Genomic DNA, 20,532 nt, shown 5'->3' on the forward strand with positions numbered 1-20,532 from the left:
CAAACGCACAACACAAGGAGAAACTTGGTGTCCAGGGGAGGCCCCCGGCGGCTGGAGCGCGGCGGAGGCAGGCGCGGAGGCCGGAGGCAGAGGAGGCGAGGGGCGGCCCGAGCGCGGGGAGGGAGCGAGGCGAGCGGTCATGTGCCCGTGCCCCCTGCACCGCGGCCGCGGCCCCCCGGCCGTGTGTGCCTGCAGCGCGGGCCGCCTGGGTCTGCGCTCGTCAGCCGCGCAGCTCACGGCCGCCCGGCTCAAGGCGCTCGGCGACGAGCTGCACCAGCGCACCATGTGGCGGCGCCGCGCGCGGAGCCGGAGGGCGCCGGCGCCCGGCGCGCTCCCCACCTACTGGCCCTGGCTGTGCGCGGCCGCGCAGGTGGCGGCGCTGGCGGCCTGGCTGCTCGGCAGGCGGAACTTGTAGGAACGCGGGGCTTCTTGGTGGGGCCGGAGCCGAGACCCAGCCGGAGCGAGCAACAGGTACGCGAGCGAGAGAGCGCGCGCCAGGGCGCGGTGGCTGGGGACTGGAGACGCTGGGCTGGCCTGGGAGGGGCGAGCGGCAAGTTTGGCTTGCTTCTCTTCCCATCTCCTTCTTCCTCTGCTCCCTTCTCTCGCGAGGATCTCCGTCCCCCTCCTCTCCAGTCCCCTCTCTCCTTCCAAGTGTCACGTCCACCGTTTCTGTCCCCTTCTCTCCGAATCCTTAAGCGCATCGTGCCACTCCCTCCAGTGGGGTGGCTTTGGGAGGACTTTAACCTCCATAACCCCCACCAGCTCCTTAAGTAGACACACAAGTAAAAAGTGTGCTTGCAGTGAGAACGTAGTTAGAAGCCACGCCAAATGATTATCTATCGCGCTTTCTCGACAAGTCCTCGTCCTTTTCTGAGCCGCCTGCCAGTGCTAAGTCGCCGCCGTCTCCGTCACCTCCGCTCCACACCCTCTTCTCCCTAGGTGTCACTTCTCCATTTTCTGTTCCCCTATTCTCCGGCGCCCCGAGCGCAACTCGCGACTTCCTTCCCCTCCAGGTTCCCAGATGGCTGTCTTTCCGTCTAAGGCCTCCGCACTTTGCAGTTTTCCTCCGCGCTGCGAACTTCGCTCCTTCTCCAGCAAGGTGTCCCGTTTAAGGAGTTGGACTCTTCTTCACCAGAAGGTTGGAGCTGAGATGAAGGAGATGCCTCCGAAGTGGGCTGGGATCTGAGGCTCTTAGGGAAACTCCAAGGGGAAGCCTTAATGAAAGAGCATTTATTGAGCGCCTTCTGGATGCTAGGCCCTGTTTAAGGAGGCAGTGTTTGCGAGCTCGCTGTGTGCTAGGCTCTACGCGGTGGTGAGGATGGGGAGTGCATATTGAGCGCCTAGTGTGTTTGGTACCAGTGGGAGAAAGGTACTGAGCATCTACTGTGTTCTAGGCCCTTGGGGTTGGGGAATTATTGAGCACGAACTGTGCGCCTGGCACTGCGCTAGGCGCTGTCGGGGAGCAAACGTATAAGGATCGTCTTTTCAGAATCTGGAATAGAGAGGAGAGCTGCAGAGAATGGAGGTGGAGAGAATCAGGCTGAGCCCACCACGGGTGACTCTAGAGCTGAAGGTGAAGGTCGGAGGTGCGAAAGTCAGTGACCCTGGGATGCCGCGGCCCACGGGTGCCGTGCGCTCTGGTCCTGCCGAGACCCCCAGCGCGCCGATACCCTGGGAAGCTGGCGCGGCGCCCGCAGGCGAGGCCCGAGCGTCTGTGCCGGCGGGGAGAGGCGGCAGCCGGAGCGTGGGGGGTGGTAGCTCCGGGGGAGCTGGGGGGGTGCGCGGGGTGTGAGCCGGGAGCGCGGGCGACAGATGTCGCGTGGGTCGGCGCAGCCCAGGCGCCGGAGAAGAGGGGTGCGCGCTTCGGGGCGCCCTCCGCCCGGCTCCCGGAGGTCCCATCCGCTTCCCCCCTCCCGGAAGAGAGGCCCGGGGTTGCCCTCGGCCAGAAGGGACCAGGCTGGGGCTGCCGATTCCCAGGGACAGGAACGACATTTTAAACGGGGCGCCGGGGGGCAGAAAAAGGGAGTCGAGCGAGAGACGCGAATCCCAAAGCGTGGAATTTAGTGAAAGGCAGAAAGAAGGTGGGAAGAGAGGGAAAGAGAAAACAGGCGGCGAGACAGGGAGAGAAAGGAAGATGCGGGAGCTGGAGAAAAAGAGACTGCCAGGAGGACAAGTTGCAAGACGGTGGGAAAGTGAATCAGAAGGAAAGATGGGAAGCGAGAGGAATCCAGCAGAAATGGAGAGCGCGGCTAGGACACCTCTTCCTCCTTGGGTGCGGGTGAGACTGGGAAAGCGGACAAGGCGGCGCTGGGTGCTGGGCGCCCCACCCACGGGGCGGAGAACGCCAGGCGGGAGCCCAGCTGTGTGTGCGCGTCGGGGCTGGGGGTGCCGCGGGGCCCGGAGGAGGGGGCTGCGGGCCAGGAGGTGGCGGGAGACCTCCGCGCGGGCGAGGAGTTGAGAGACTCGGGCCCACGCAACAGGGGAGGGGGGCGGAGAGGAGTTTCGCTGGTACGACGTCGGCAGATAATTGTCGCCAGTTGTCGCCGAAGAGTTTATTTCCCCGCCTTCACTCTGCTTCTGCCCGAGTTCCGCGCTGCACCCGCCACCTCCTCCCCACACCCCTGGATTCTCCTTCCGCCTGCTCTATCCCGCCGGGGCGTCCCCAGCAGCCACACCCTCCAGGGTTCTCCCGCCTCGGGGCCCTGACCCCAGGAAGCCCGGCACGACCTTCCTCCAGCGCCGCCCCTCAGTCCCTCGGGACGCCGGTAGAACTGGGTACCACCCTCCTGCTGCGCTCCCATCCTGGGTTCGCCATGCTCGGGCTCCCAGCCTCCGCCCCTATCTCAGGAACTGGAGTTCTCTCCCCGCCACCCACCACCTGCGGTTCTGGCCTTTCTTGCGCTTTTGGCCTAATTGGGGACATACCTGGCTTTTCCCGGCCTCTGGTAAGTTAGGAAGAATTGAAAAGAAATCCACCGGCGGAAGACAATTTGTTGAGTTGTGTGTGGGGTCCTCCTGGCTTTTGCTACCTTAGAGGAGAGATGGGAATGCTCACAGGGTGCGTTAAGTGTTTGATGGAGGCCTGAGTCGGCCATTTAGGGCTGAGAGTTCTCTTAGGCTGAAGTGTGAGTTTAGCTATCTGCAGGACAACAGTTTCAACAAACTTGTTTGAGCCTCTGCTGTGAGCCAGCAATAGTTTTCTCAGAAGTCATCATTCACACACACACACACACACACACACACAGCTGAGACTGTTTTCCCATATGTAACATGGGGGTAAAATAGTACTTAATGCCTAGGTGCTGTCAAGAGGGTAAAATGAATTCATATACAGAAAATTCTAGAACAGTGCCAGGCACATAAGAAGTGGGTATAAATGTGAGCTATCATGATTATGATTATGCCTTTAGGATCTTTCTTTCCCACAGTAGACGACATTTTGCCATCGTCATTGGTGGCACTTCCACACCATTCCTCCTTGCTCTCTTGGGGAATCAGGGCCAGACAGCTGGGACATGTATGGCAGTTAAGAGCATGGGTTTAGGGATCAGACAGAGAGATTCAAGTCCCAGCCCAGGAACTTAGTGGCAGTGTGACCCTGGGTAAGAACCATAACCTCTCTGAGCCGTTATCTGTAAGCTGGAGCTGCACTCTTTCAGAGTGGTTGGGAGGATGATAGGACAGCATCCATTTGCAGTGCCTGGCACTTAGTTCACTCATCAGAGGATGGGATGACATGGATAATGCCATTCTTATTATTTCAAAGGGGAAACTGAGGCAGAGAGTTCACCTGAGTCATCCCAAAGGATCAGTGGCAAAGTCAGAAGTGGAACTGGAGTTTCTGACTTTGAAGGCTGGCTGGCTGACTTGGGAGATGCAGGGCAGAAGATACTGGGTGGCAGGCAGAGGAGGTGGTGAGCTGAGAATTCCTGCACTGGTGAGATTCCCTCTCCGAGATAGCCTCAGGGGAGGCTCCTTGGAGGCTGGGGAGGCCGGGAAGAGGATGGATGTGATTTAACCAGTCACTGCTGGAAGATGCAGGAGAGAGGGAACAAAAGATGCTTTATGGTGAGGTTGGCTGGCGGAGGCGTGGGAGGGAGGGAGGGAGAAGTTGCCTTGGGAGGGGACAGGGGGGGAGAGAGAATGGAGCCCAGGAATCTGGCTGGGAGAGGGGGCCGGGTGGGCAGAATCTTGCCTTGGAACTAAGGAGAAGGGGAGAAAGGGGGAGTCTGCAGGCCCAAGAGGAGACGTGGTCAGCGGTAAAGAAGATAATGGGCCAGCAGGAGCCTGCTGTAATGAATTAATGAAGGCCCGGCCCCGCCAGCCAGACGTGCTAACTGGTTCTTGGCAGGTACTTTGGGGATTAAGTGGTTAAACCTGGAAGCGCATCCCTCAGGCCTCCCTCCTAGCCAGCTGCACCCCTGCCAGGATTACTTTTAGAGCTTGAAAGCCTAGGCGAGGGGAGGGAGCAGTCTGAACCGAAGGAGACAGCTGTTGGGGAGGAGCCCCAGGAAGGGGCCAGCTGTGCAGGACCTTCCTGCCACATGGTCCCTGTCTGGAGTCACCCGCTTGCCTACTGAGAGGCCAGGCCCGAGGTAGCTGAGCTGTGGATGTAAAAACAGCCACACCTGGGGATAATTAAAGACACCCCCAGATGTGGGCCGGGTGGATTTGGCAACCTCTGGTTTTTGAAAAGTCAGCTTTTCAGATTACATTGGGGGTAGGGAGGGATGGAGTGGGGGCTTCTGTTTCCCCTCTGGTCATCACCAGTCTATGTGTGAGGGGGTTTCACTGGAACAGTGAGCTGCCGTGCCACATCCCTAGCCCCTGGTGACTTGCTTGTCACATAGTAGGTGCACAATAACTATGTAATGAATAAAAGAATCAATCAGAAACTATGCAAGATAAGTATTACTGTTTCCTGAATGCAGCTTCTTTCACTTATGCAGCTATTAACTGTTGAGTCCCTACTGTGTGCTGGGCACTATGGACACAGGAAGAACAAGACATAGAAGCTGCTGCTCTCATGGAGCCTATTTTAGTGGGAAGAGACAGATGATAAGTCAATAAAGATTTTTCTGGATACTGATGCTGGGTAACCCATTACGCCCAAACTCAGTGGCTTAAAACACCTATTTGAAGATGCTCATACATTCTGTGGCTTCAGAATTGGGACAGGGCATAGAAGGGATGACTTGTCTCTGCTCCAGGCTGGTTATGGGCTGGAATCATGGTGGGGGAGTTCGTCAGTTACAGGTCTGGCTCTGGATGCGGGCTGCCAGCTGGGACTGCCAATCAAGAGCATCGATTCTCAGCTTCCTCTTGTGGCCTGGGCTTCCTCACAGCATGGCAGCCTCACGGATCAGAATCCAGCGACTCAGAGCTCCAAAAGCAAGCATCAGGGGGACCAGGTGGAAGCTGCTTTGTCTTTTCTGACCCAGCTTCAGAAGTCACCTTGATTAGAAGCAAGTCACAAGCTGGCCCAGATTCACGGGGAGTGGAATTAGACGCCACCCCATGGGGGAGTGGCAAAGTTCTAGACTAGCGTGTGAGACAGGAGGTATTGCTGTGGCCATCTTTGGATTATGCAATCTAACACAGAGATAATTTCAGAAAGTGCCAAGGGCTCTGAAGGTAATACACGAAGGTGATGGAGTGGAGAGAGCCCAGGGGACTCCTTACCTGCAGTGGTTAGGGATGGCCACTTTGAGGAGGAGCCAGGGGACTGATGACATGAACGACAAGAGGGAGCCAGCCACGTGAAGACCTGCAAGAAAGGTGTTCTGGGAGGAGAGAAGGGCATGTCCTGTGGCCTGGAGGTGTGATTGTGCATGGTGTGTTTGAGGAAGAGAAAAAAAGAGCAGCGTGGCTAATGCCATATGAACTTTGGGGAGAAGAAGTCAGAGAGGTAGGCAGGGGCTAGATCAGGCCGTGGCAGGGACGCTCTTTTGTTCTAGTGCAATTGGAAGAAGCGGGGAGAAAACCAAGCTGAGAGAGGCTTTCATAACTACTGGGATGCACAGGTACTGACACAGGTGCATGCAGAGGTGTTACAGGAGGGGAAATCAGGTGTGATGCAATGAAGGGGCTACACTGCATCCTCATGTATTTGCAAACATCAATCGAGCCCCAGCTTAGAGTGAGGCACCAGGATGCAGGGATGCAGAAATTAACAAATGCCAGCCCCTGGCCTCCCATGCTCCTAGATTTCATGGGCAGGAGAGCCTGGCTCCAGCCCCCACCCCAGCCTCTCAGTGGAAGTGAACTAGTTCATCTCCAGCCAAGGTCTGGGTGGTCCTGATCTTGTATCAGCTCACGATGTCCAACCCTCTCTGCCCTAGGAATGTTGTGGATACTGGCTGGATTTCCATTGCCTAAGAAATTTCGCCATTCAACTCAGCATTGTCTCCCCTCTCTCCTTCCTGCCCTAAACTCGTGCCCTGCTATGGGGTGGGGGAATGTCTGTTTTAGCTCACATCAATGAGATTTGTTCTTTTATTACTGCTAGACACCCAGGAAAAGAGAAAGCTCCTCTACCCTCCTGTGGAGAGAAAATTGGCTGCCCCACAGAAGGTTGCCATCACTGAATCTTTGCTCCCCAGGCCATAGACTTGGGCAAGATGGAATTAAATTGCTTTGGGAAACTTTATGTAATATTCCTTTTTTTAAAAAAAAAAAACAAACTTTTTTCTTGATTACAAAAAATATTGCAAATTCATTATCACATGCTTGAAAAATGCTGAATAAAAGAAAATTTTCATTGATTGTTTTTATCTCCCCAACTATTCTTAACATTTTGAGAGATTTCTTTCCATTAAAAAATGCATTGATAGGTACCCTAACAAGTGAAATCACTCTGTGATCTGATTTTTTCATTATATCATGGATATTTCTCCATGCCTTATAATATTTTCTGTGACACGCTTCTTAGAGGTTGCCCGGTATTTCATTATCCGGCTGTTCCATCATTTACCTTCGCAGTCCGCTATCGTCGGACATTTAGATTATTTCCAGCATGATGACGAACATCCTCATGTATAACTCTTTGGGATATCACAGACGATTTTCTTAAAAATGCCCACCAATGGAACTCTGATATCAAAGCGTATGTAACTTTCTTTTATTATAAAAGTTGTCCAAGGAGTATAAAATCTTGTGCTAAAGGTCCAGAGGGCTTTCTAGACAAACACTGCCATTTGTCCCCCTTTCTCATTCATTTCTCTGGCCTCCATACATAATGCGGTTCTCAGCTTAGCTCTTGAGCTGACTCTGACCATCCTCACCTGATCTGTTTTGTCTGTTTGTGGAATATTCTTATGGACCACACCTCTGGTCGCTGTTGTAGCGCTTAAGAGGGAGGATGACTCCTTGCATGCCCATCCCAGCTTCAGCCAATATTATGTCTAATTTCATACTCCTCTGTTTCCTCCCACTTGAGAGAGAAGCCGTAGCTTTGATCTGATTCTCAAAAGATCTATGACCCAAAAAGGTCCCCATTCTAGAAACATAGCCAGACTAGACGGGATGTTACAGACCAGCTGCCCCAACTCCCTCACCTTACAGACAGGGAAACCGAGGCACAGAGATAGCTTCTGAGGGTTAAGACGAGGCGGGCTTCAATGCCAGCCGACTCTGTCTCATGTCTGAGTGTCTGTCGAGGGTTGAAACCTGGTGTCTCTCAGCTGAATCTGGTCTGCAGATGAGTTTTATTTGACTTGCATGCTTTTTTTTCTCCCAACACTTAAAAATCAAGCTCTTTCACGTAGAAGCCTGTATTTCCAGTTTCTCTTGAAAAAATGGAAAGATCTGACAACACCGAGTCTGACTTCCCATGTGGCAGCAAAAGCCTGGAGATGAGGATCGGAAACCCCTTTAGATGGGATACAAATTCTCTGGGGACCTCGCCCCTCCTGGGCACACTCTACTGGGCCCAACGCATTTAAATTCGCACCCCCTGGTTTGGAGGACCACCATACCAGACCTCCCTCGATGCACCCACACACCCACGCACATGTCCTATTTTAAATAAATAAGGTCATACTGTTCATGCTGTTTTGTAATCTGCTTTTTCCCCATTAAAAATAGGCTGCTGAGGGGCTGGCCTCGTGGTGTAGTGATTAAGTTCATGCACTGCGCTTTGGCAGCCTGGGGTTTGCTGGTTCAGATCCCAGGTGCGGACCTATGCATGGCTTATCAAGCCCTGCTGTGGTAGGCGTCCCACATATAAGTAGAGGAAGATGGGCAGCAGATGTTAGCTCAGGGCCAGTCTTCCTCAAAAAAAAATAAAGTTTGCTGAGGTCTTCCTGTGTCAACAAAGAAAGGTTGTCAGCATCCTTTTTCATGGCTGCATGGTGTTCCACTGTTGGGTGGACCATGATTTACTTATTTGGCCATCTCCCCAGGGACGTTTACACTGTTTCACATTTTCTTTTCTTTCTTTTTTTTTTTTTTTTAAGATTGGCCCTGAGCTAACATCTGTTACCAATCTTCCTTTTTTTCTTCTTCTTCTTTTTCTTCTTCTTCCCAAAGACCCCCAGCACATAGTTGTGTATTCTAGTTGTAGGTCCTTCTAGTTCTGCTATAGGGGACGCCACCTCAGCATGGCTTGATGAGCGAGTGGTGCTAGGTCCACGCCCAGGATCTGAACTGGTGAAACCCTGGGTCACTGAAGTGGAGCGCATGAACCCAACCACTCAGCCACGGGGCCGGCCCCTGTTTCCCATTTTCTGATCGTGTAGATGAGGCTGTAGTGAACATTCTTGTTTGGTCAATTTTGGGGAAAAAAGTGAAGTTCCTAGGGGTGAAATTGTTGGGTCAAAGAATGTACATGTTGTAACATAGGATGCGCATGGCGAGATTACTTTCAGGAGGGTCTGCCCGTTGGATTCGGTGTTGATTCTGTGCTGCACTGCTGCCGCCCGACTCTCAGAGCTTATCCTTCTGGAAGTCAAGTTAGCTTGGCATTCAAGGCCCACCTGCTATAACTTCATAGTGGGCGGGAGCTATGAGCTCTCTGGTCTCTCTCCATAGTCTTTACATTATCAACTGTTTGCCGATCACACTGATAACTATTCACGGGTGGGAGGGGGCTGGACAGAGGGGAGCAAATGCTTCTTCCAGGAGCTGCCAAATGGCCTCGTCCTTTCTCACACACCCCAAACCTAGCCTTCTGCTCTTTCAGTCCCCTCTGCTCAGTCTCCTCGGTGCCCAGCTTCCTAACTGGGCAGCCTGAGCTCCCCGGAGGGAGATTTAAGCCATGACACAGACCAGAGCAGTCGTCTTCTCTCTGGGAAGATTCTGCGTGGAGAGCTTTGTCCCCAGAAGTCTTAGGCACTGGGACTGAAGACTGGCACCATCCAAACTCCATGGTCAAAATCAACCCACTGAAACAAAAAATGCAAGAGCTGGGAAGTTGCCACCATTATTCACTGTCATTAAACAGGTTGAACTGAGCACCTGCTGTGTGCCAGGCTTTGTGCTAGGCTCTGGGGATGTAATGATGGGGAATACAGTGTCTGTAAATGCACAGCAAATATTCTGGGAGGCTGAGGGGGGAGTGAAGGGGGCCTTCCTTTTATTTCTATATTCTCTGCTGTTTGAATTTATAACTTATCACTTGTGCAAATAGCAAGAGCAAGAGAGGTATTTTTTTTTTTAATTAAAAATTGGGACGTATTGGGGCTGGCCCCGTGGTGTGGTGGTGAAGTTCAGCGTGCTCTGCTTCGGTGGCCTGGGTTCATGGGTTCGGATCCTGGGCGCGGACCTACAACATTCGTCAGCCGCCCTATGGTGGTGACCCACATATGAAGTAGAGAAGGGAGTCGGCCCCGTGGCTGAATGGTTAGAGTTCCATGTGCTCTGCTTTGGCAGCCTGGGTTTGCAGGTTTGGATGCTGGGCGCAGACCTGCTCCATTCATCAGCCATGCTGTGGGGGCATCTCACATACGAAGTAGAGGAAGACTGGCAATGAATGTTAGCTCAGGGTGAATCTTCCTCAGGAAAAAAAAAAAAAAAAAAGGGACCTCTTGAGCCAGCCCTGATGGCCCAGTGGTTAAAGTTCAGTGCACGCTGCTTTGCCAGACCAGGTTCAGTTCCCAGGTGCACAACCACACCACCCATCTGTCAGTTGCCATGCTGTGGTGGCAGCTCACATAGAAGAACTAGCAGGACTTATAACTATACACAACTATCTACTGGGGCTTTGGGGGGAAGGAAAAAGGAAGAAGATTGGCACAGATGTTAGCGTTGCGCGAATCTTCCCCTGCAAAAAAAAAAAAAAAAGTTAACATTTGGGAAATCAGAGTACATGGAATTAAAAAAAAATTGGGACCTCTTAGGAGGGAACCCCAGAGCCCTAACTCAGATAGAGGAAAATGGCCACGAGCTCCTGCTTTCTCTAATGCTGTAGTGGGGCTCACAGTTCACAGCTTTCCACTTTCAGTGCCCAAAACAGGCTGACAGCCCTGCGGCCTGAGGGCAGGACGTGAGGTCTCCTGTTCTCCGCCTCTGCCAGCCTGCCCCCTCCTCACTGTGGGCGAAGAGGGGACACGGGGACATTTTTAAGGGCGTTTCTTGAATTCTTCAGCTGTGGGCTTTGGCTGTGAGTCAGCATTCGAGAAAGTTCTTTATGAGCCAAGTTTGAGGCAAAACACCCCAGGGGCAGGACAGTGGCTCACGGCGGGGCTGCAGACTTTCTGTTTTTACAGTAGTTTTAAATTGTACAATAACTACTTGCTCCTTGCAAAAAAAAAGAGATAAAAAACATAAATGATACACAAGCGAAGTATATAAAGTAAAACCCTGTAAGCGTTCTTTTTACTCTGTCCTCAAAGCCACTCCCCTGGGGTATCTGTCAGTCTGGAAAATATAACAACAATGGCCATAATAATAACCACAAACGCACACCTTACTATGTGTGACACTTCTAAGCACCTCCATTATGTTAATACTATTAGTCCTCACACCAACACAATGAGATTCCTTATTACTCCCCTCTTTTCCATATAAGGAAGCTGGGGCCCAGAGAGATTAATAACTGGCCCAAGGTCACACAGCTTTTAAGTGTCTAAGTCAGGATTCCAACTCAGGTGTCAGGCTCCAGAGTCTGTGCTCTTAACCATCACACTATTTTGCCTCTCTGCCATACCTTTTTATATGGACATAGAGATGGATACGAATATATAGATATATTTACAAATATATAGATATATATATACGTATACACACTCATTAAAGGAAGAAAGATCTAGGATCGTGCTATTTGGCCGTTTGCTCTTTTCAGTTAAGAATCATAGCCATCTTTCTGTCTCAGCACATTTTGGATGTCCCTCTTTCTAATGTGCGTAGAGCTTAATTTGTTAACCCAGCCTTCTGTCGATGGACACATGGGTTGTTTCCAAACGGCTACTATTCCAGATAAAGCTGGAACACATTTATGTGACTACTTCTGTGAGCTAGATCCCCAAGCCTAGGGTGTCCAATTTAAGATCCCCTCCCCCCAGAGTGTATGTACATATCCGCTCTCTGATTGTGGGAGGTGGTGACGTGGTGTCCCCTGGCTGTGCAGGGGGCGCTTCTGATGGTCACCTTTCACTACGGACACCGCCCTGTAACGTAAACAGGCACAGGAATTCATTCATCTAGCAGCCCTGGGAAGGTCTTAGAAAGACTCATTATAGGCTCGATGATTTACGGGGAGGAACAGTGAAGATCAACTGCTGGTCCTACTGAGTTTTGTAAGACAATGCCATGCCTTTCACGGATGCAGCTGATCCCAGCTTTAAAAATACAGCTTCTGGGGCCGGCTCCATGGCCAAGTGGTTAAGTTCCTGCGCTCCGCTTCGGCGGCCCAGGTTTCGCTGGTTCGGATCCTGGGCGCAGACGTGGCACCGCTCGTCAAGCCATGCTGAGGCAGCGTCCCACATGCCACAACTAGAAGGACCCACAACTAAAAATATACAACTATGTACTGGGGGGCTTTCGGGAGAAAAAGGAAAAATAAGATCTTAAAATAAAATAATACAGCTTCTCCGGCCTCTCCTGATGCCATTGTTATTTTCCGTCATCTGCTTTCAACTCCTGTATCGACACAACCTCCATTCCCACAACTTTCGGATGCAGTTCCCTGCTCATCATGGTCCCCGGTTTGAGCCATACTTGTCACTGCCCTTGCGCTGTGCCCAGGCCCTTTCCCACCTAAATGATCCTTCCTTCCTTCTTCCAAATATTGAAAAAATATGAATGCGTATCTTCCAGTTCCAGTTCCAGTCCTGCTTCCTCTCTGAGGCTTTCCCGGTGAGCAAAACTGCATCCTGACTGCTGGGCTGTAAATACACCACGGACAGTGGTCGGCTGCAGCACCGGCCCCTGGCATTCAGGTCTTCTCTAGTGAGACTGGAGGCCCCTGGAGGGCAGGCACCGGGCCCTGGCTGGAGCAGAGAGCAATGCTTAGCACAAAGTCAACACACTCGCTGGCACATAGCAGGTGCTTAATAAACGTGGTTCCTTTCTCTCCCTCCATCCTTCTGTTTTGTACTCCTAATCACCTTAGGTAATGCTGCAGGGTTCTGCTTCATTCTGTAGATCCGTACAGCTCAAAACCCACAAAGGAAGATTTGTGGAGGGTACAGAAGCTGGTTTTCATAAACTAAGTTGAGTGTGTTTATCGGTTCAGGTGAGGGATGACTCTGACTTAGGATCCCATGGAAACATCGGGTGGCTGTGCAAGGATGCAGAAGCCCTACTGTGCTTGTGCCGTCACGGGACGGAAGGGGAGTTGGAGGCTGGCGGGCTGCAGAGGTCTTTTGCCTCCACCTAAGCAGTTCAGGGCAGAAGGTTTGAAGTTGCGGACTCGGATCCCTGTGACTCAGCTAATGTAGATGGTGGGGTCCGTGTGATTATGACTCATCTCTTTTGTGCTGTCATATGTATCGGTCAGGATGCAAGTAAGAGGCTGAAAGTATCCCCCCGCTGAGTCATTGGAGAAGAGTGTAGTGAAGATGACAAAGGTGTGGGGAGGGTTTAGGAAACCAAAGAGGGATAATTCAGTACCCCAGGGCTGGCAAAAGAGGGGAGCTGTGACCACCTTGGCCTGAAGGGGCGAGGCAAGGGAATAGGGCCTGAAGCCTGGAGAGGGGCCTGAGAGCTGTCTGGCAGGCACTGGGGCCACCTATGGCCAGGCAGGATGGGAGCTGGGGAGCAGATCCCCCGACCTCACTGTCCCATTAGTGCCTTCTGTTGACTGTGCCTGGCAGGAAGGCAGAGGCCAAGGGGCCTGCTGGTGCCCTTCATCCAGGTCAATCTCCCGGACTTTTTCCAACTTGGGCGTCATGAAGAGACCTCCCTCCCACTTCTCTCCTACACCACTGGGTTTGTGTTACTCACATGGCAGTTCTCATTCCACCTGCTGTAGGGTGATTTGTGAAATGTTTTTCATCGCCTCTGCTAACCTGCAGCCCCTGCTAACTCCCCAGCCTCATCTCCCCAGGCGCCATTGCCCGGTCTCTGCTGGAGCCTCATTAGGCTTCCTGACTTAGTCATGCTCTTTCTTTCCTCTGTTCCATCGCTTGCCTTTTTCTTCTTCCTTCCTCCCCTCCCCTCCCTCTCCGCTCTCTTTTCCTCCTCCTGATAGTTCACCTACCATTAAATCCATCCTTTTAAAGATTTTCTTTTTCCTTTTTCTCCCCAAAGCCCCCCAGTACATAGTTGTGTATTCTTCGTTGTGGGTCCTTCTAGCTGTGGCAGGTGGGACGCCGCCTCAGCGTGGTTTGATGAGCAGTGCCATGTCTGCGCCCAGGATTCGAACCAACGAAACACTGGGCCGCCTACAGCGGAGTGCGCGAACTTAACCACTCGGCCATGGGGCCAGCCCCTAAATCCATCCTTTTAAAGTGCACAAGTCAATGGTTTGTACTATAGTCCAAGTTGTGCAACTCTCCCCACAATCAATTGTAGAGCATTTTCATTTCCTTGACAGAAGCCCTGTACCCGTTAGCAGTCATTCCCCAGTTCCTCAATTCCCCCCAGCCCTAAGCAACCACTAATGTACTTACTATCTCGAAATATTTGTCTCCTGTGGACGTTTCATTTGCATGGGATCACACAGTATTTGTCTGTTTGTGTCTGATTTCTTTCATTTAGCTAACGTCTTTAAGGTTCATCCATGCTATAGCGTGTATCAGTACTTCATTCCTTTTCATGGCTGAATAATAGTCTGCTGTGTGGAAATACTCCATTTTATTCATCCCTTCGTCAGTTGATGGACACTTGGGTTGTTTCCACTTTTTGGCTATTATGGCTAATGCTGCTCTGAACATTTGGGTACAAGTTTTTGTGTGGACATGTATTTTCTATTTTCTTGGGAATGTGCTCTTTCTTCTGCCCTGCTGGGAGGCCTCATCTTATCCTGGCTAGTTCTCTGACATCCTTCATTACTCCACAGGCGTCTGCCTCTCTCTCTGAGGAGCTTTCTCTGACTCCCCCTCTCTGTCATGAGCTGCTCTCCTCTGGGCTCCCATAGCCTCTGTTTACCCAGATTGCATGCTCTACCCATCTCCCTCTTTTGGCCTCTGGGCCCCTCAAGGGTAAGAACCATGTCACTGGATCTGTAACACCTAGAGCGGTGCTTGGCGTGTTTGGCAATGAATGAATGAATGAATGAATGAATGAATGAGAGCAGAGACTGTCCCACAAGTCTGCCTTGAATATGGATCTACGAAATGAATAGACGGAGGTCCTCTTCCTGATTTGGAGGAGGAAAAAGGTAGTATAGCTCCACATTCTCTTTTTTAATCACAGAAGATGCCCATGTAAACATCTAGGTCTGAAAACAGAGATGGGTGTGTGTGTGTGTGTGCAAATGACGTCGAGGGAAGCCTGCTATATGGACAGAGCTTCGGGGCGGGGGCACTAAGACTAGCTTTTGAGGACCCTTTCCTTTAAAATCAGAGCTTCGTATCTGGCAGCTCTACCCCTCCCCCTCCGCCTCCCCAAATACGGGGCTGGCTGTGCAGAGGCCCAAGGCACTGACGTCATCCCCAGTGGCTGTCTGCACGTGCCTACTGACCGACATACAAATCTTTATTTCTGCAGGTTGGTGAAAACCCTGTGTCCTTGAAGAAAGCTGGATCCCGTTTTCCTGACGGGGAGCCCAGAGCTTGAAAGGCCGCAGTTGGCACTTCGAGAAGAAAGCGGAGAATCAAGATGTCGCCTGGAGCAATAGTAGCATCGAGGAATGGGACTGGGGAAGCCCTTTGCATATGCAGCTGCAGAAACAGACACCCCAATGCTATTTACATACAGCTCTATGTATAAAAAAAGAAAATATGAATATTACTACTCAGTGCATGCCTTGTCGAGGACGTGGCCCCTCCCTTTTTTGCACCTTCCGATGTGAACTTTGATATTCTTTCATGTCTGGGGCACCGGAAGAGAGATGCCTACTGTGTACCTAGAAAATTGGCCAAGACTGGTGGGAATTAGCCTCAGAGCCGACCAGCTGCCTGGGGAGGGATGCTGATGGAGGAAGAGGTGAAATTGCCAAAGGCAAAATAGAAAGAGGAAAAAAAAGCGAGAAGGACTGGGGCCGATGTTGTGGGGGCAGTCTGGGATACTTCCATTTCCAAGTCTTCACAAGCCCTAGCCTCTCTCTCTATGCCTTCCTAGATAGATGGCTAGTCCCACTGTCACATCCAGACAAGTGGGATTTTTTTTTCTACCAATCCGGTGTCTTTGGTGCTTTACTTACATTTTGCTGGTGCTAAGTGTGTCCTTGCTGGTGCTGCCGTGGTGTTTTGTTGCCAGACCTGCAAGGCCAGGGGACAAGAAAGATTTCTATTTTGCTGTTTCGGATGCTTTTTTTTAAAGGGATGAGTCGCAAAAGTGCCACTTGGGAGTCTCTTCTCTTTCTCTGTGGGGGCGAATATCCAGAGGTGTTTGGGAGCAGACCTTGGGATCTGGGAGGGAGAAAGGGAGGGGCCAGCAGTGAGTGGCTTGCTGGTGGCGAGGTGGAAAGCTGACCTCATATGGGACTTGTTTGCTGTCTCCTCCACCCCCACAAAAGTATCCTGGGAGTCAGCCCACAGCCTCCCCTGCTCCCCAAGAGGATTTCAGGGTTTAGGTTTTATGGATTAAAGAGCCAAGAAATAGCTACGTTCTGGACAAGGGTGATTTATAAGCTAGGGATGTTGGGGGAGGGAGTGGGTCATTTATATGCAATGCACCAGCATCTCACTAACTGACAGAGGGTCTGATCCCGCCCCCAACCCAGGATAAGCTACTATTTTCAGAAGTTTCTAGAAGGGCTAAAAAAAGATGTGTGCTGGACTGAGGCTTGGCTGCAAAGACTCTTCAGGGAACAATGATTAATTTTTGCTTTCATTTTAAAAGATCCAACAAAAACAGGTATTATTCCTCTGTGCAGGGTATCACACTGCCGTTTTCAAAGCTGAGATGGTGAGGCGCTGGGCTGCCGGTTCAGATGTCATTCGACAAGGCTGGATCTGCTGGTCCCCACCCAGTACCGATGGACTCGGGGTCCGCTGGGCTGGTGAGCAGACAGCCTTCCGGTTCTAAGAAGCCAGCAGAGGGATCAGCCGTTGCTGAGGTTGACATGTGGCTGAAATGGGAATTATTCCTCCTAGGCCTTGCTGAAAATTACCAGATCCTCTAGAATGCAGGACCTTTCAATGCTGCTGCAAGCTGGGAGCTTTCTTTCTTTCTCTCTCTTTTTTTAAACTCATGCCTTATGTTTTCTTAAATAGCCCTTTAAAGAAAAATGCAACCCAGAACCACAGTTGAGGGCAGCACCCCAGCAGACAGCTTGGAACTCAGCAAAGCGAAAAGGAAAGCTTATTTATGGAGAATGTTCCCTTTCATCACTGGAGCCCTCCCCACAGTTATGTTTACGGAGGATGGCGGACGGGTGTGTAGGCAGGGTCTGCAGAGAGCAGCAGGTGACATCCCTGCCCAGCCGCGAACTTAGAGAAGGCACATTAATTAGAATGATATGAAATACAGTCTCTGCTTATGTTTAGTGACTTTCCTAGCCAGACACTAGAGTCTTCCCCGCTCGGCCCATTTTGGGGGAGGGGATTTTCATTCCTATAGGGGTATGCAACCCCAGCTCTCTGCTGCTTTACGGCTGTACCTTCAAGACTGCAGTAAGGACGTGCTGACCACCTAGACACAGGGGAAAGGTAAAAGGTCAGAGCATCCCTTTGTCAACCCTCACTAGCTTAGGACATTTCCACTGGAGGACCCAAACTCCACGTGCTGGGGTTAGTGTTTTGGGCAATTTTGATTTCAATGAAGCCACATCGCTGAGAGAACTGGGCACCCCGACCTCCTCACGGAGATTTACAGCCAAGTCCTTGTACATATTCTCTTGTATTACTAGAAACCGTGTATTTATCTAATCCTGGCTTTTTCTTGCACATCATTAATTTGAGTGCATTTCTCGACTGCCCCGATTTTTGACAAGGGGTTGTTTCTAATGCTTGTTTTTATATGAGATTTGACTTCTTGATGGACATTTGTATTAGGAAATTGAAGCATGATATATGTATATATTGTCTCCACCGTCTCTCCTGTTGCATTACTGGGATTGCATGAGATAGTGGGGTGGTGTTTTTTAAAGACTGTTTCCACCGTGTGCAAAGTGCTGGCACCCTCCCTCCCTGCCTTCCCCCCTTTTCTCTGGCTGCCAAGGAGTCATTGATTTTGATTAGCCTCACTGCAGAGCGTCTGTGAAGAGAGAGAGGGAGGGAGGGAGGCTTTGAAATAAATTTTAAAAAAGACTTCATCTCGGGTTTCAGTAGACAGCAGTGTGAGAGTGAGTGTGTGTGTGTGTGTGTGTGTGTGTCCACGCAAAGCAGGGGGAGGCCTCTGAGATCATTGTTTAGGTAGCGCTGCATAATGAGGCAAGGAGCAAGGGGAACGCCTCTTTCCTGATGGTGCTCCTTGCTCTCAGAGGGGGTGGTGGTGGTGGGGGATTGATCCAGGAGCCACAGGGATTGGAGCCTCTTGGGATTTCGACATTCCAAATTAGATCCATTCCCTTCTGGAAGCTTCTCTCCCCTACCCCATCCCCCACAAGAAAATAAGATCTCTTTTCCCCTTTTCAAATTCGGGGTTCCATTTCCTGTTCCCTTTGCCATGGATGTAGCTTGAGTAACAGGTTTCTTTGCGGGGGTGGGGGGGGGGGTGGGGGGGGTGGGTGGAGCCCATTCGCCTCTCCGGCTGCTATCCATGGTCCTGAGTCAGGAGCGTCTCCTAGAACCCAATTCTCCTTTCTTCACTCTTTCAGTGGGATACTGGAGACTTCTTTTCCACTTCTTCCAGGGGTCTCATTTCTTAATTCTTTTCTTTTGATGAAAAAATGGTGATTTAAACAATCCTGTCACAGGACAATGGAGCTGTGACTTTGGTTCCACAGTTCATGTTGCTGATCTCATGTACTCCTAGCTCTATCATCACGTTTCTGATAGCGACAAAATATCACTTCCCCTCGCTGGGAAATTGGGGGGAAGTCCTCCTCTAATCCTACACAAGTATCTTTTAGGGACACTGGCTTGCCACTGTGGACTTTCTGAGTGTCCACCTGGTATTAGAAGCTGCAGTGACCAGAATATAGGTTTTGTTCTATTTTGATACCAGTTCCTTTTCTGAATGTCCCTGTAAGTCCCACCTGGGCCAATCAGAGGGTCCGAAGCTGGTTGGGGGGACAGGCTGGACACCCTGGCCTAGTCCCATGGGAGCGGATGGAGGAAGTTGATGGCTCAAGAGGGATTTTAAAGCTTAAACAGAAAGTTTATTTTTAAAATTTTACTTCGCTCATTCAGCACTTATTTACTGAGCACTTACAATGTGCCAGGTTGAAGAATCCCACCTGGGCAGAGTCTTACCGATCGATCGTGGAGGGAAAGGCCTGCTTGGAACCAGATGATGCTAAACGTCCCTTTCCAGTCTGGTTCTCAGTCTTCAACAGGTTTCTCAGGTCATCGCTATGACCCCAAACCTTGCTGGCAGATTATTCTGTAGTATTTATATTTACTGAGCACCCCACTTTCATGAAGGCGATTAAAAAGCCTGTGATCTCAACTCATTCCCAGCATGCCAAGACTGGTTCTTGCTGCTTCGCAGGAATGACAGCTACCAGTGATGGGGGCGCTCGCCACTCTGGAGCACTGTGTTAGGTGCTTGCTGGGTTTTCCCCTCAGTTATTCCTCACGCCCACTCCGACAGTCAGTGCTGTTACTTCCCCTTCACAGTTGAGGAAGCTGAGGCTCAGAGAGGTTATGCAACTTAGCCAGAGGCCACACAACAGTGAAGAGGCTGAGCCAAGATTTGGACCCAGGTCTGCGTGACCCCCAAGCCCATGAGTTGACTGCTCGGCTGCATCAGGTTCCTTCCTGAGCTGGTCCCGTGGCGTTGCTAGTTCAAGGGCAGGCACACGCCTGGGGCCCGGCAGGGAGCAGGGGAGCCCGACTTGGGTCCACTGTAAGGAGCGTGGCACCTGAGGATTCTCCAGTGCAGGCTGGATTGTTTGGTTGGGGATTTGATAGATTCGTTCCCTGCTGTCTGTGTTCCTGGTCTCTGTAATGTCCCTAGGAGGAGCATCTAATTTGCAGACAGGGCCAGTTCACTTACTTCCAAGGACGTGGGAAGCTTTTCTCACCTCCTTCCTGTCCCCTCCTCCACCTGAACCCCCAAGGTCTTTTGCACTGTAAGCGCCCAGGAGCCCGTGTGTGTGAAAGGGATGGCTGTGGGGTGAGCCTCTGGCTCAGCCTGAGAGGCAATAAGCATGGGGACGTCCCGTTCTGGGTTCTCGCCTTGCCGGTCCCTTGTGCTCTTTTGTAAGAGGAATTTCATACCTTGGAGATGCTTCGTACATGTTTGTAATGACTTTATTAAAAAACTGGTGTGTGCTTCCAGCCAAAGGCCTCTTTGTGTTTTCATTTCCTCTTGGAGGGTTGGTCCCCAAAGACTCTGGGGGATCTGGCTGCACACCCTAAATTTCCCTGGGTGGGGGGCACACACTCACCTCCCTCCTCTGTCGTATTCCTGAGAACTCCCCAAGGGTGAGTTGGCCTAAACGGTACCCTTGGGTCGGGGAACAGGTTGGGGGAATTTGCCAACAGTTCAAGGTCAGTGCACAAAAGCACCACTTCTGCACGGCACCGTGTGGATAAGCTAATGAGTCGGCAGACTGAGGTCTCCAACTATGGGCCAACGGGCCACTCTTGGTGGGATGCTTTCTCCTGCACTGACCTGGTCTGAGATGTACCAAGAGGCCCAGTTCTAGTCTCTTCCTAAGAATAGTAGGTGGAGGACAGGTTTCTAGATAACAGAGCCTCTCTTTTTCCTTGGGGACCCATCCCCTTCCCATTCTGAGACCGTGTGACTTAAAGGGGTGGACTCCACCCTCCCACCCACCTCTTCCCCACCATCAGGGCTCAACACCTGACCCAGGCCTGGCCAGCTCTCTGAGTCCCAAAGGCTAAAGTGATTGGTGTGAGGACAAACGAACAAGCG

The 20,532-nt window shown here is 51.4% G+C and overlaps 2 protein-coding genes across 6 annotated transcripts in view; one reads left to right on the top strand and one right to left on the bottom strand.

Annotated features, from left to right (window-relative positions):
- HRK (harakiri, BCL2 interacting protein) lies at nt 1–19,931 on the top strand. 2 transcript variants are annotated; one of them, XM_008515480.2, is made up of 2 exons: nt 1–471; nt 15,091–19,931. In XM_008515480.2, exon 1 carries the CDS (start codon nt 140–142, stop codon nt 413–415), a length of 276 nt encoding a protein of 91 aa, XP_008513702.2. In that variant the 5' UTR covers nt 1–139; the 3' UTR covers nt 416–471; nt 15,091–19,931. The 2 variants fall into 2 exon arrangements, 1 of the variants encoding a protein (XP_008513702.2); XR_011541835.1 differs by lacking the exon at nt 1–471 and adding an exon at nt 983–1,138 and having other exon boundaries at nt 15,091–15,334.
- Nucleotides 15,035–20,532, bottom strand: part of RNFT2 (ring finger protein, transmembrane 2) — a 71,617-nt gene continuing 66,119 nt past the window's right edge. For 3 of the 4 annotated variants that reach the window (XM_070627163.1, XM_070627164.1, XM_070627165.1), the window contains 2 exons: nt 15,746–15,803; nt 15,035–15,263 (listed from right to left, as the gene is read on the bottom strand). In XM_070627163.1, coding sequence (XP_070483264.1) covers nt 15,079–15,263; nt 15,746–15,803 — 243 coding nt within the window. In that variant the 3' untranslated portion in view covers nt 15,035–15,078. The remainder of the gene's footprint in view (nt 15,264–15,745; nt 15,804–20,532) is intronic. The other variant, XM_070627162.1, reaches the window with a different exon arrangement.

This window comes from Equus przewalskii, chromosome 7 (assembly GCF_037783145.1).
Source record: "Equus przewalskii isolate Varuska chromosome 7, EquPr2, whole genome shotgun sequence".
Classification (NCBI taxonomy): domain Eukaryota; kingdom Metazoa; phylum Chordata; class Mammalia; order Perissodactyla; family Equidae; genus Equus; species Equus przewalskii.

Excerpts from the sequence above, each read along its gene's own strand:
- HRK (XM_008515480.2), top strand. The coding sequence starts at position 140 with ATGTGCCCGTGCCCCCTGCACCGCGGCCGCGGCCCCCCGGCCGTGTGT.